Below are 13,472 nucleotides of genomic sequence, written 5' to 3'. Positions count from 1 at the left end.
GAAAAAGAGCATGTCTATTTTTTTTTTAATTCATTGTGACAAAAGTGACCATGTCTGTCTGCAGCCCTGAAGAGATGGATCAATGAGTTTGGCAGTTTCCCATCCTCCCTATGACTTATTTGAAAGGTCTATTTCAGACTAATTTTGCAAGGTCAAAATTTTCAGGAATAGCCTTTATTGGATGAATTGCCTGTTTTAGATTTAATAGGAAAATTTTCCAAGTGTCTTTTAAATCAGTAAAGCAATCTCTTGCCCACTATAAATCTGGAGTAACGTCAGGTTACACAAGATTCACACTGCAATCAGATTTCTTTGTTTTTAAACCCAGACTGGTTTTCTTTGTAGACACTGTTTTGGTCATGGCTATTGAAGTTTGTATGGAAGGCTGGAGAAATATCTGTTGAGGCTATTGCTCTTATACTGTCTCATTCCAACCATAGCAAGGGATAATACAGGAGAAAACATTTACCCTTTGACATTTCCTTTCCTATTTTTCCTTCTGCAAATCCTTCTTTGTCTCCTATTTTAAAAGTCTGCCTGCACAGAGACAAAGCTCATTTCCCATCTCTTGCTTCACTTCTTCCAAACATTAATAATACTAACAAGGGCACATCAGTTTTACCATAACTTCAAGCCAGTGACAACTGTTATAGCCACAGCCTCAAGGCATTCACAGAAACACTTTTTTGTCTTCATTTCTCTAACACATCTAGCAGGGAATATTGATTGGAGTTTGATTATACAAATATTCTGAACAGTTACCCTACTAGTGAAAAAGAAAAACATGATAAGGTATAAAAGTGTCTTCTAGCTGTAAATTGTTCTCCCCTGAATAAGTCTGCCCAGTCAAAGTTGAGCAGAAGAGACCCTAAAAAAAAGGACAAGCCCTTTTGAAATACAACCCCTCCATCCACTCCATAATGCCCTAATTTGCTGAATGGGGACACATGCTTTATCACTGTTTGCTTGGCTGCTTTGATTTGTTTTTCCACACACAACACCAACATAAGGAACATAAGTTCACTTTCCTACTCTATAACATACCCTTAAGTAGAGCATTGTGGCTTTACCAAAAGCTAAACCCCAATAAAAGAGCACAAGACTGACTCTGCCACCTTATCTCTTGGTAAAAACCTGCTGAGAAGTTGTCCACCCTTGCATTTCAGATCAAGATACCTGCTGTGCATTCATTAGCCTCCTGGGGTAAAAAAAACCCTAAACCAAACCACCCATTAGCAGCCCAAGCAAAAAATCAGAGCTTTTCAGAGAAAATTAAGAGCAGACCTGATTCCTGACTGCTGTTACAACTGGCATCAAGACAGACTCCCATGCTCCAAAGCACATCTCACCAACTGTGTCAGATGGTCAAATAGATGTAGCTTCTCCTTCCTCAAACTTGACCCATTTAAACTCCCAGACCATCAAGTTATAACAAGCCTATTATGATTCATATTACAAACAGATTTTTCATTTTCTAAAACAGTTGTCAATAACACACACCATTGCTCAGGCAAAAATATGGTTTGCATTTACGTCCTTATTTTCAGAACAGATGCAACTACCAACTAAAGTACCCCTGCCCAGGATCATGATTGTTTTTTATAGTGCCATGAAGGAAAGTCCTAAAAATATTGGCAGTATCTGAGACAGGAAATGGAAAAAATGCGGTAGGATGCCTTTTTTAAAATTGGAATTAAAGTTTTTATTCCAAAAGGCATTCTCTGGTTGCTGTGAGCTTCTCCCCAGTCTGAGATGTACCACTCCTTACCTCCTCAGTTCTCATATAAAACATTCAAGAGGCCTCCAAAGAAATGAATTAGGATGCTCCAGGTAGAAAAGCTGAAAACTTCACATTTCTTTTTGGCAATGCCATGGCTCACTATTATAACTGCAGCCAAAGAACTGTAGCGAAAACTTTTCACCCAACAGCCACTCCCTGTTTATAGCATCACATCCATCTTCTTCATAATGATTTTCCTCCTTGGCAGGCTCATCTGCTGCACTAGGCAGGAACCAGACAAAGGAGAGAGAGCAGGGCCAGTCCATGGAGAAGCTGTGCTCTGGCTCCACTCCTGCCCCACCCAGCACACTGTGGGATTGGAGCAACAGCCAAACGGGGCTTTAGCAGCTCTGCAAGCACTGAGAGGTTTTTTGCATAGGCTTCCCCTTTGTCCTCAGCTCCTTCAGGGTTTGGGAGGAGAAAAGCACATCAGGAAAGCTGGGAACAGGCTGCTGGAAGGAGAGCTGAACAGAGATTTAGTACTGCCCTGAAGGAATGGGAGAAATAGCTGGAAAGCTTGGTATGATGCTCAAGAGATAATCTCCAAGTCCTTCTTCAGGTAACTCCATGTTTCTTTCCCCCTACAGCGGATGGTTTTCTTGTCTCTGTTTTGAAATTGTTTTCTTTCTCCTTTTTTTCTATTATTTAGAAGAAAGACAATTGGTCCATAAGTAATGGAAACATGGGTTATCAGCTCTCATGTTATCTTGGCACTACATTAAACAGGTTTTCAACAATTATTAGCTGCATTTCTAAGATATCAAAATTCCATACTGGAACTAAGATCCCATGGAAATGTCCACAGTGAAAAGCAGACTTAGTCCTACATAATAAGACATCAAACAGAAAAAAGGAACAGTATCATTGTCTCTTTTATGGTTCTTCAGCCCCACTTTGGCTTCATAAAAAGAACGCTTTCGTGGCAATTGACAGCACAGGGAAACACATATGGACAGACACAAGGATAGTGATGGGATGAGACAGATCAAAAACCCATTTTAGAATTTAAAAATGGTCCTGGCCTGAGACAGCTTGGTGAAAACTGCTGTGAGGCAGAATGTTGCAAGCAATTGTCAGAGACTGTGATACACAGGATTTCTGTACAGAAAGAAGGGCAAATGCTAAGACAGCTCTGAGACATGGCAAGCCCTGCCTGTGTCTTGCACAGCAGTGGGAGAAGGAAGATGCCAGTTTTTTACATTTAAAAGTCATGACTAACAGCAGCATCAACAGCACCCCACCATAAGCACCAAAAAAGCAATAAAAAAAGATCTTTCTGCTTTTGACAGACGTTTCTACTAAGCAAGAAAAAAAGCCAACAAGATGAGTTAGCCAGAGTGAGCTCTCTCTCTGACAGAGCAGTCTCATCTCAGAGGCTCCCTGGGTTCCTGCCCCAGGAGTGCTGCATGCTCTGTCCCACCCTGGGGCTCACTATGCTTTGGGACAGCTAGGACACGGGCTACAGTTCAGCTCCAGCTAATTCTGAGCCTGAAAAAGAGCAAGGCAAGACTAAATTCTCATCTTTGATCTAATGCAGGTGGATAAGGGTGGGGGTATCTTCTTAGTATAGAACAATTTCAATAAAATATAAGGAAAATACAAGATGCTCCATCGAGTTACTGCTGTGCTTGCTGCTCTGCCACTGAGGAGGGGCACACAAGGGAGCTGGGAGGGGACTGTGACCACAGCTTGCTTTGACATGACATGGCATTGGGCAGACACACAGGTCAGCCAGGAACATCCTGAGCACCGCAATAAAGCAACAGCACAGCCACAGGCACATGAGCTCACCACTGGAAATGTTTCTATTAAACCACTGAAGATTTTCCTCAACATTTGTTAAGTCGCATTTATAAATATACTGGGGGGGGGGGAAAAAAAAAAAGCCAGAAAGGAAATCAGTAGAATTAATTGCTGTGTCAAAATCATGCTTCCTTTATTGGAAGGATGAACCCACATGGGCACATTCCGCCTGTAAGAGAGAGGTGAGGAAGAAGTACGTCCTGCTTGAAGCTTTTTTGTAAGCTTTTCAGCTTTTTTTTTAAATGAAAAATTATCCAAGATTCCACTGAAATACTGTGTCCAGATTCACATGAAAACCATAAAGCACAGCTGAAAAACACTGGAAGACTGGCCCTACCAAATAATTATCAGCAACTTTTAAAGTCTGCAGTCTGCTCTGGACTGCTTGTGTATCAAATACTAATTCAGCATTGAGGAGACTGACTTGTACCCTGACAGGCAATGGTCAGGTGCTGCACTGAGGCACTGAGTTTGTTTTCCAGAACTGTTCTCTTTTGTTCACAGTCCCCTATTTACATCACACAAAAATAATTTAGTCTCTCCTTACCCATTGCTGCAGCAGTACTCTAAAACTTTCCTACATTAAATATATTACTGTGAGGGTGCTGAGGCACTGGCACAGGATGCCCAGAGAAGCTGTGGCTACCCCATCTCTGAAAGTGTTCAGGCCAGGCTGGACAGGGCTCTGCTCTAGTGGAAGGTGTCCCTGTCCCTGGCAAGGAGTGTTAGGAACCAGATGACCTTTAAGGTCCCTTCCAGCTGAAACCCCTCTGTGATTCTATGATGCTCTATTGCATTTTCTATATAATTTAAACAGTTGCAGCTGTGGTAGCACACCACAATGCAGTGGGCAACAAAACAGCTCTAGTATTTAGGAAGCAGAGTTTTACCTTTGTGTTTAGAGTGAAATTTCACACAAGTAAGTGGCCTTGGGATATTCTTTTTCTAATCAAGAGCAGAAAAAAATGTATTTTTATTTTAGCTTCTTAAATGGCAAGACTGCTCTTGCATCGAAGGAAGCAGGAAGGAGATGCAGATGAGGACTGTAGCAGAGAGGAAATCACCACCTCCCACCAGCATCAGGAGTCCAGACCCAACCACGTGATGTTTTCAGCAGAGGCAGATCCTGCCACCTGCACCTGCAGCTGGATGTGACAGTGGGCTTCCTTACAGAACTGACAGGGACCCAAAGGAAGTGACCTGCTCACTGAGAGCAGGAAGGTCTAGCCTGCAACTTCTTCAGACATCCACAACCAGAGGATGCAGTTTTCCTAATGCATTCTCCCAAGAGACTAAGATTCATTCACATGAAAAACAGACCACTTTATCACATCCTATCAGCATTAACAAAATTTTAACCAAAAGCAAGCCAGCCCTGACATGACCACCCTTCCATGATGCTTATCACAGAACAGCTAATAAAGTCACGAAAATAAATTCAGGGATGGATGTACCAAAATATATCATAGAAATTAGACTCACAGGGGAATAAATAGAATTTTATGTGCACAATTTCCAGTAGCTTTGAAATCACTTCATATATATAATTTTCATTTTATATACCTTTTTCATTCAGTGTGCAGTAATTGTCAAATGCCAACATTCACAGAGGCTGCTGCACACACAGCAATACTATTGGCTTCCCAGCTGGGTGTGACCAACCTTTCTCCCTCCCCCTGACTAGAATCAGGGCAATGACCAATCACCCACTCCACACACAGCCAAACCCCCAGAACAGAATGGAGAACTGCAGGAACTCTTCCCAGCATCTTCCTGGGCTTGGCCAGCAGGAGTGCTTGAGGCCCAGATGTTATGCAATTACCAAGTCCTAGCTATACTGTTAAATGCTTTAGAAGACCAAATATTTCACAGACCTTAAATGGCACTTCTCCTTGTTTCAACACAGGCTCAAAAAAGCAACATCTAGATGGTTTTTAATTTTCTGCCATCATTTGTGAAGATGTACAAACCAGATACAATCCATGGCACTGAAAGAATAACCAAGCCAGTTTATGATTTTATGAGGGAGGAGGAAGCATCTCATCTGCTAAAATCTGCAGAAGTGCCCTTGGGCCAGGTCTCAGGTCTGTTTCATTCCATTGTGGAGATATTAATGTGCAGAACTGTACAGTCTCTGTCCACAGGGTGGAGCAGCTCAGTAGCCTGAGCTGTGGATGCTACACCCCACAGTCAGAAAAACCAGAATTGTCCAACAATGCTCATTCAGCTTAGACTGCAGAGAGCAGCTCCCTGTGTCTGCACCCCTGGGGGATCCTGATTAATCTGCCCTTATTCAACAAAAATAGCACAGTCTTCCAAAAGGCTTGTGCTTTGAGCTTACTGATTAGAGAAGTATTTAAACTATTATTATAGTTGCCACTGTGAGTAAACACAATCTTTTCTTGACACCGAGATGTTTTTTCTGTCAATGGAAAACTTTTTGTTTTCCACCCAAAAAAAAACCTGTTAAGACCTCTCAGAGAGAATTAGTGAGAGAATAAAGCCCCAAAACCTGACAAAGCAAAAAACATCAGCTGAGTCCAAAACAAATAGAAGAAACTCCATGTTTATACCTGAAACATCTGCCCTTGGCCAATGTGAAGTGTACATCAGGAGCTTCCCAGATCCTCACATTCAGAGTGTCTTTCACTTCAGCATCATCAGATGAGATTCTGTATTACACAGACTGTCTCTATTCTTAGTGGATCTGCTGGTGTCAAGAAGGGGTGCAACTGTTCAATGATGTGCCTGAGCTGATGATAGCATAACAGCATCTCCTTGGAGAAAATAAAAAAATCTCACCTTAATTCATTACTTGAGCACACAACTGGACACGTCCTTACCAGTTTCAGCCACAATCCTCAAACATCTGATTTCTTTAGATTGTTATACAATACTCACAACTGACATGAAACACAATTTTGTACTAGCTAGTGTGTGAAGCACACTTCTAAAGCACTAAGCTGAGAAGCCATGACTCATATCCTCATCTATACTGTTAGTGTCACTTCTCTGGTATTTTGATCAATGTATACCAGTTTACTACTTAATAGATCCTATACAGGTTTTTCTTTTCATTGCATTGCTGGCAAAACCTTTTCAAGCCTGCTCTCTTTATTTGTTTAATTAGGTTCTATAAATCATGAAGGGTTAGCACAGCACCAAGGAGAAAATATTGTTACGACTCTCAGCACTTGGACACTTTTCCTCCCAGATGCATGAATGGGGGTTGGAAGCTCTAGTTTCTCTCTAAAGTAGTTTCAATTTTTAACAAATCACCTTCATTTTTAAATGTTTAAAAACCCACAAACCTAAACACTGTACTAATATCCCTAAATAGTTTCATCTAATTAGACTATTTGTAGTTCCCATTGTGACTAGAAGCTGAATTGCTTAAATGTCCTCTAAAATTAACTTGGTATCTGTCAGTATTGAATGAAGCCCAAGTATTTTATGCAAGGGCTAACCACTTCAAGAGTATCTGTTGCAACCAGGTTAAAAAGATCACTTTCAATTCACTGCTTTTCTGGTGAAAAAGACCTAGCACAGGCAGTGCCACATGGGATATGTATTCACTTTGTTGCTCACCTTATGCTCTTCAGTTTTCAAAATTCTTTAAATTTACTTTTGGGTTTTTTTGGTCTTGAAGCATCCATGATAGGTACCATATCATTCTATATTTATGTTCCCTGTAGTGACAAAAGCCCTATTATAAATGTCCCATTCCCATGAAGAAGCTTCCATTACCTACTTCAGTTAAGGAACATATTATGGTACAACTGGACTCTTTAGTGAAGAGGGTCTGTCAGTAAACTTTACAATCACAGGTAGCCACAAATTTTAACCATAGCCCAGAGCCACATACACAAATTTAGAGAAGAACTTGGATAGTAGGTGATCTGTTTATTTCCTGTTCTTAGTAGGCTCTGCACACAAAACAAGAAATAAGTGGATTAATTTTTGAGTATTTCCTATCCCACAGAGAATCTGCAGCATTACCTGTTGTGATCCATTTTTTTAGAAGAACACTTACTTTCTCTGTACATGTACTAACCAAGCACTCTCAAATTTAATGCCCTTTCCCAAGCAAAGAAAACATTTATTTAGAGTAAAATTTCTCTCTTTAAGACTGACAAATTAGAAAATACATGCTTGAACCAACATAAGTATATCCCACCTTTTGAAGCAGCCACGAGTCAGTAAGCACAGTTTGTATGGAGAATAGTAATCACAGATGCATAGAACTTGAAAAAGTAATTTGTTAATTAGTGTTTCAAGTATGGATGAACTTATTTCAAAAGGTTCACTTCATACCCATAATAGTAAATAGTCATAGAAAATTAATTCTGTATAGTATGACATCAGAGCTCACAGCTGTGGAAGCAATTCTGTAAAGTGTGCAAATTACTATTTATGTGCTCTTTCAGAAATGCATGGACACCTGAAACAGAGAGATCGTTGGCTTCTTTTTCCCTGCTCTTTCTGCCTGGAGCAGTTTATTGCTTGTTTCTTTTATTCTGATATTCTCCCTGAAGATTTCTCTAAAAACTGCCCTTGTTCATCATCTCCTTATAAAACTGTATCTGTCATGCTGACTACAGCTCTGTCTCTAATCCCATTCATCTGTAGCCACCCATCAGAGTGCAAGCACTTTGAAGATTAAAAGAGAATTGCTTTGCTTCTCATTTCTTAACCACCAATACTCGGGATGAGTTTTCATCCGTTGGCAGGCTCTGAGCAAGAAGGCAAGAGCATGAATAACTAATGACAAATATGTCCATGAAGATCTCTCCTGGCTGTTTTGAAATGTCTTTCTTTGTTTACACAGGAGAGTTGATGAGTAAATAAATGAACAGGAAGGGAATTCATAAAAGACAAGGGCAACTCACAAGCACTAAACATAACAAAACTATTTTTCTTTCAAAGTACAATGTTGACTTTCTTTAAACACTTTTCAGGATATTCAAAGACACAAGCAAACAGCAGGATAACTTAATACTTCCCCTCCTTTTCTCTCTGTATTGTTTGTTATCTTTCCAACAGTTGAGTCATCCAAGTAGAATGACAGCACGCACCTCAGCCGTGTCACTGTGCAATCTCACATCTTAGGGTATTAACAGATGGCTTTAGGAAATCTAGCCATAGAAACATGACTGATTGCTCTTCCTGTCACTAGGAAGCTACTACCCTGCAGGGATTCAACACAGCAGGACTGGTAGGTATCCCTGAGCCACCTCTCTGCTAAACCAGGCAAGTGGCTTCAGCCCAGCTTCCCGAAGGCTGGGCATGCAGCCACAGACTTTGTGCTGAGATGGCAGAGAAGGACACTGGCTTGTCCACCATTCCAGCTGCTGCATCAGGCAGCAAGAAACAGCCAGAGAGAAAAAGGAGGCTACACCTGTAATCACCACAACCTTCTGTAAGGCAACACGACTGTGCTGTGGGAGGAAAAACAGCACTAGAACTGGACATCTGCTCAAGTTCCAGACATTTTCACATTTTCACTTTGTGTGGACTAAGATATTTTCTAAATCCCCACCAACTCTTAACAGGCAATTCACATGGATATCAATCCTATTTCATCTATTACTTGCAACAAACAAAAGGATCAGACAGCAATTTTTTTTCCACTTCTCAGAGAATGACTGTCTTCCAGTCTTTTGATGATGCAGTCTTTGTGCAGGATCTGCTTTCCGCTCGTAGATCAAACTTGCATTCCAAGTGCTTGGCCACTGGAACACAAACTCAATGAACTGGTGAAACCCTACCTTGGCTGGAACCATGAAAAGGCATGGCACAAATGGGTGACCACCTGTAGTCACAACAGGCTATTTCTGCCGCTGTAACTTTATCACACAGTCATTGAATATCCTGAGTGAGATCCCAAAAGGATCCTGGAGCCCAAGTCCTGGCCCTGAACAGGCCAAAATCGCAGCATATGTCTGTGAGTGTTAACTCTTAGTAGCCATGAACCCTGCTGGGATGACACACATGATTGAGGTAACACAGGTATGTTTCCAGCTAACAGCTTCCAGGCTCTCCCGTTGCTGACTAATTCCAACAGGGGCTGCTCTTCCTCTTCCCATCTGTGGAGCAGCTGAACTCCTCTTTCCCATAACCACACCACAAACACACTCATCATCTGTACCACTGCACCAGGGAACATGGGCAGCTCCCTATGTATCTTCCATACAGCCAGCTGTCAGCACAGGATATCTGGGAAGGTCGTGAGTGAGAGACAATGACAAGATGAAGAAAAGAATTTCAAAATAACTAAAACTGATAAAGTGAAGAGTCTTAATGTTTTCCTCCCTTGTATACTTTATTGTTGCATCAATCTTTCCAATAAGCTCCAACTGAAAAGGGGCAAGTCAGGAATTCCTTAGGCTTTATGTGGTTTTCTGTAGAAAAATGCTGTTAATACATTGTTAATACCAGAAACTCTTCTCACAACCAACTTTCCCAAGAGTCTCAAGCTGCCATCTCAAAAGTGCAAATTGCAGACAGTGCTCCTGAGGCAATGTGGGGCTGCTCTGAGGACAATGGCAAAGGGGAGCCTCCAACAGGACCTGACGTTCAACCGCCTGATGAGCGTGTGTCCCTGCTAATCCAGGATCTGCAACAACGCCAGCCTGGTCTCTAGACCTGTCCCTTTCTAGCAGAGTCTTTGGACTATGCACTGAAAGAGCCATAAAACACTCCCAAGAGCATGGAGAAAGCAGGTTATGACATTTCCCAACCCTGTCCTCTCCCTTGCTGTGCTCACACAAGTACACATTGATTGAAAGGGACCCAGGAAACGGGGAATTTTCTCCCCCACCAAAGTTGACATGGAAACTTATCTCAAATTTTACAAGTTTCTGGAGCAGAACTTATTAGAAGCAGCCTGAGAATGGTGAAATTTAGTTCAGTGTGATATATCATTATGGGCTAGAAAAAATAAAAATGCAATATTGAGCCTAGAACTTACGTGAGTGAGCAGAACCAAAGAAACCACTCCCCTGAGACCTGTCTGCTCAGGACAATTTTACCTAAGATAGATGTGAATTTAAAATAGTACAGTTACAGCTGCTTAATGCCTTAAAACAGATACATTAATTCAGACATTTATTTTGCCTTTCCTCAGATTCACTGATATTGCTTTGGTAAGGGGTTATTTTGAAATAAACAAAACCCCCTCTTTTATGGATTATATTTTTAATGATTTACTATGGGTCAGCTCCAGTGCAGTAACTGAAAAGGCAACAATCCATGGGCAGCCAACATTTAGAATAAAGGCTGAACACTGTTCCTGAAGCTCAAAGCAAGCATGTTGTAGTCTGTCTTTGTTGTGTGCTAAGACAAAGTGTGGCAAGCTCAGAGGACTCACAGCAACACAGTAAGCTGTGCTAGCTCAACCAAAATTAATCACAACCACATCTGCAAACATATTGCACTCACATTCGTTTCTGCATTTACACAACTCACTCTCACATTCATAGTTTAAGACATACATAGTCTTTTTGAAAGGCATCACATTCATTTGTTGATGCCTATGAGGCATATTTGTTGCAGTGGTTGATTCTCACTTTTTGTTTTCTTAAAAGAGTGCAATCCTGAGGTTTTACTCTCAGCAAAATAATGTTTAAAAACCAGACAGACACAGCAGAGCACCCCACTCTATCTTCTCTTGACTCATTATCTTTTACATGTATCAATGACATTTACTGTAACAACAGATGTGATAACACACAGAACCACTAAGTTACTTTGTAATGCAAATTTGTATTAATAGAATATGTCATGCAGTCGATCAAAACACATGCAAATTGGAAAAGGAACACATGAGTTAAAAAAAAAGTAGCTGATATAGGAATGCCACTTTTTTAAAAGTTAAAATTAAAATATTCTTAATTTTTGCAGGCAAAGATTATAATGACACTCAGCACGGAGAATGTGTGTATTTAACCCTAAATTTTTTTTTCTCTTAGGGAAAACTACAATATTTACCTCCAATGTAACAAACTAAGCATTTTCTTACAGTCTGATTCAAAATGATACAATGTGACATACACAGCCAATCTGCCATTTGAGCTCCGTGTTCGATTTCACTCCTAAGTTAGAGAGCTCGACCCCCACCCTACACCTGGCAGCCTGCGGGGCCCCCCTACCTGCACCTCCCGTGAACTCAGGGACACGACCAGGCACATAATGACAGAGACAGGTTACTGTAACCCATGAACCTCTTGCATCCTGAAAAACTCGAACAATAAATGTAAATATGGGAGACAGCACTGTAGCTAAATCCAATACAGCACAGGTTTTATTTGCAGAGATCTATCTTGCAACATGTGCTAAACTTCTTAGATGGGGCTCAATATGCAGAATAATACAGCAGGTGTCAATTTTTAAGAAAACATAAAAAAACCCCTGGGTTTAGTCTTTTAAGAAATTGTACTAGTCCAAGAATCAGGAGATGAATGAAAGCAAGCCATTTGTTTACATCTGAAATAAAACCCACAGTCTAAACACAATGAACAGACTTCGCATCCTCTATTCACTAGAAAACACCTGTGCACGAGGTTCTTTCAAGAAAGGGTATCCCGATTATCCTGTGAACTCTGTACTAACCTTAGTTACACTAATTTCTCTTTTCCTTTGCATTGTTGCATTTACCGAATGTTGCCAGGCACAATTCGAAGCCTTTTTGTTTGTTTGCCCGCTGTAGAACCGCGCATGTGAAGCATAAACAAGCCCAATTCAATAACGTTACTTAGCAGAACCCCCACGTTCAACAGCTTGAACTGGAGTTTTCTCAAGCCGGTTCGCAGCACGCCATCCCAGGCTGTGGAGCAGCGCTCCCAAAACCTCCTTTCGCAGGCTGACCGCGGCTGCAGGCACCGGCTGGCCGCGGGCAGCTGGCCCCGTGTGCTCCCGGGGGTGCTCCCCTCGTCTGCGGGGCTCCCGAGGCACCGAACTTTGCTGTGCCGCCGCAGCGGGTCCCGCCGGGCCGGAGCGGGGCGGCCCCCGGGCCGTCAGTGCCGGGGCCGGGCCCGGCCCTCGGGCGGCGCCCACGCCCAGCGCCGCAGACAATGGGGGCGGCGGCCCCGCGCCCGCCGGGCCGCGGCTGCGGCGCTTTACTCACCGAACAAGGTCAGAGCCATCGCGGCGGCGGCGGGGCGGGCCCGGGGCGCGCTGAGGGCTGGCCGGGCGGCGCGGCGCTGGCATTGGCGCGGCGGCTGCTCTCGCATCAGCGGCGGGGCGCGCCTGCAACACAAGTTAGCGCGGGGCTGTCAGCGCGCCCCGCGGCACCGGCGGCCGCTGCCACTTGCTGCCGCGGGGCGGGGCGCGGCGGGCGCGGCCCGCGGGGAAGGGGAGGGGCTGGGTAGGGCCGGGCCGGGCCGGGGGACGGCGGCCGGGGACGCGCGGCACCGGGGGCAGCCCTGCCCGCCCCCCGCCCGCTGCTCACGCTGCGTCCCGCCGCCTCGGGGAGCCATCTTGGCCGCGCGCGGCCCGCCCCGCCCGCCGCGGCCGCCGGGACCGTTCCCATGGCAACGCGGCCGCCGCGCCGCCGGCACAAAGGGAAGCGCGGCCCGCCCGCGGGGAGCCCCGGGCTCATCCCCGCCCGCCGGGACCCGCGGGCCATTCCCTGTCCGCGGGGAGCCCCGGGCTCATCCCCGCCCGCCGGGACCCCCGGGCCATTCCCTGTCCGCGGCGACCTCCAGGCTCATCCCCGCCCGCCGGGACCCGCGGGCCCTTCCTGTCCGCGGGGACCTCCAGGCTCATCCCCGCCCGCCGGGACCCCCGGCTCGGCCCTCGGCCGCCGCTGGGGCCGTCCCTGCACCGCTGCTCCTGTGAGGAGCTGCCTGTGGAAAGCACCGGTGCCTCCTCGGCCGTGACGGGGCTGCTC

The 13,472-nt window shown here is 44.2% G+C and overlaps 1 protein-coding gene across 2 annotated transcripts in view; it reads right to left on the bottom strand.

Annotated features, from left to right (window-relative positions):
- CHN1 (chimerin 1) overlaps positions 1-13,092 on the bottom strand; it is a 90,310-nt gene extending 77,218 nt beyond the window's left edge. The window contains exons 1-2 of one of the 2 annotated variants that reach the window (XM_056496841.1): positions 13,032-13,092; positions 12,708-12,829 (exon numbers count right to left, since the gene is read on the bottom strand). In XM_056496841.1, coding sequence (XP_056352816.1) covers positions 12,708-12,813 — 106 coding nt within the window. In that variant the 5' untranslated portion in view covers positions 12,814-12,829; positions 13,032-13,092. Of the gene's footprint in view, positions 1-12,193; positions 12,388-12,707; positions 12,830-13,031 lie in introns of those variants that run through there. The other variant, XM_056496842.1, reaches the window with a different exon arrangement.
- Positions 13,093-13,472: the final 380 nt, after the last annotated feature.

The sequence above is a fragment of the Oenanthe melanoleuca genome, chromosome 7 (genome assembly GCF_029582105.1).
Source record: "Oenanthe melanoleuca isolate GR-GAL-2019-014 chromosome 7, OMel1.0, whole genome shotgun sequence".
In the NCBI taxonomy this organism is placed as follows: Eukaryota; Metazoa; Chordata; class Aves; order Passeriformes; family Muscicapidae; genus Oenanthe; species Oenanthe melanoleuca.
The sequence above is the reverse complement of the archived record's forward strand: the minus strand, read 5'-3'. Positions and strand labels throughout refer to the sequence as shown.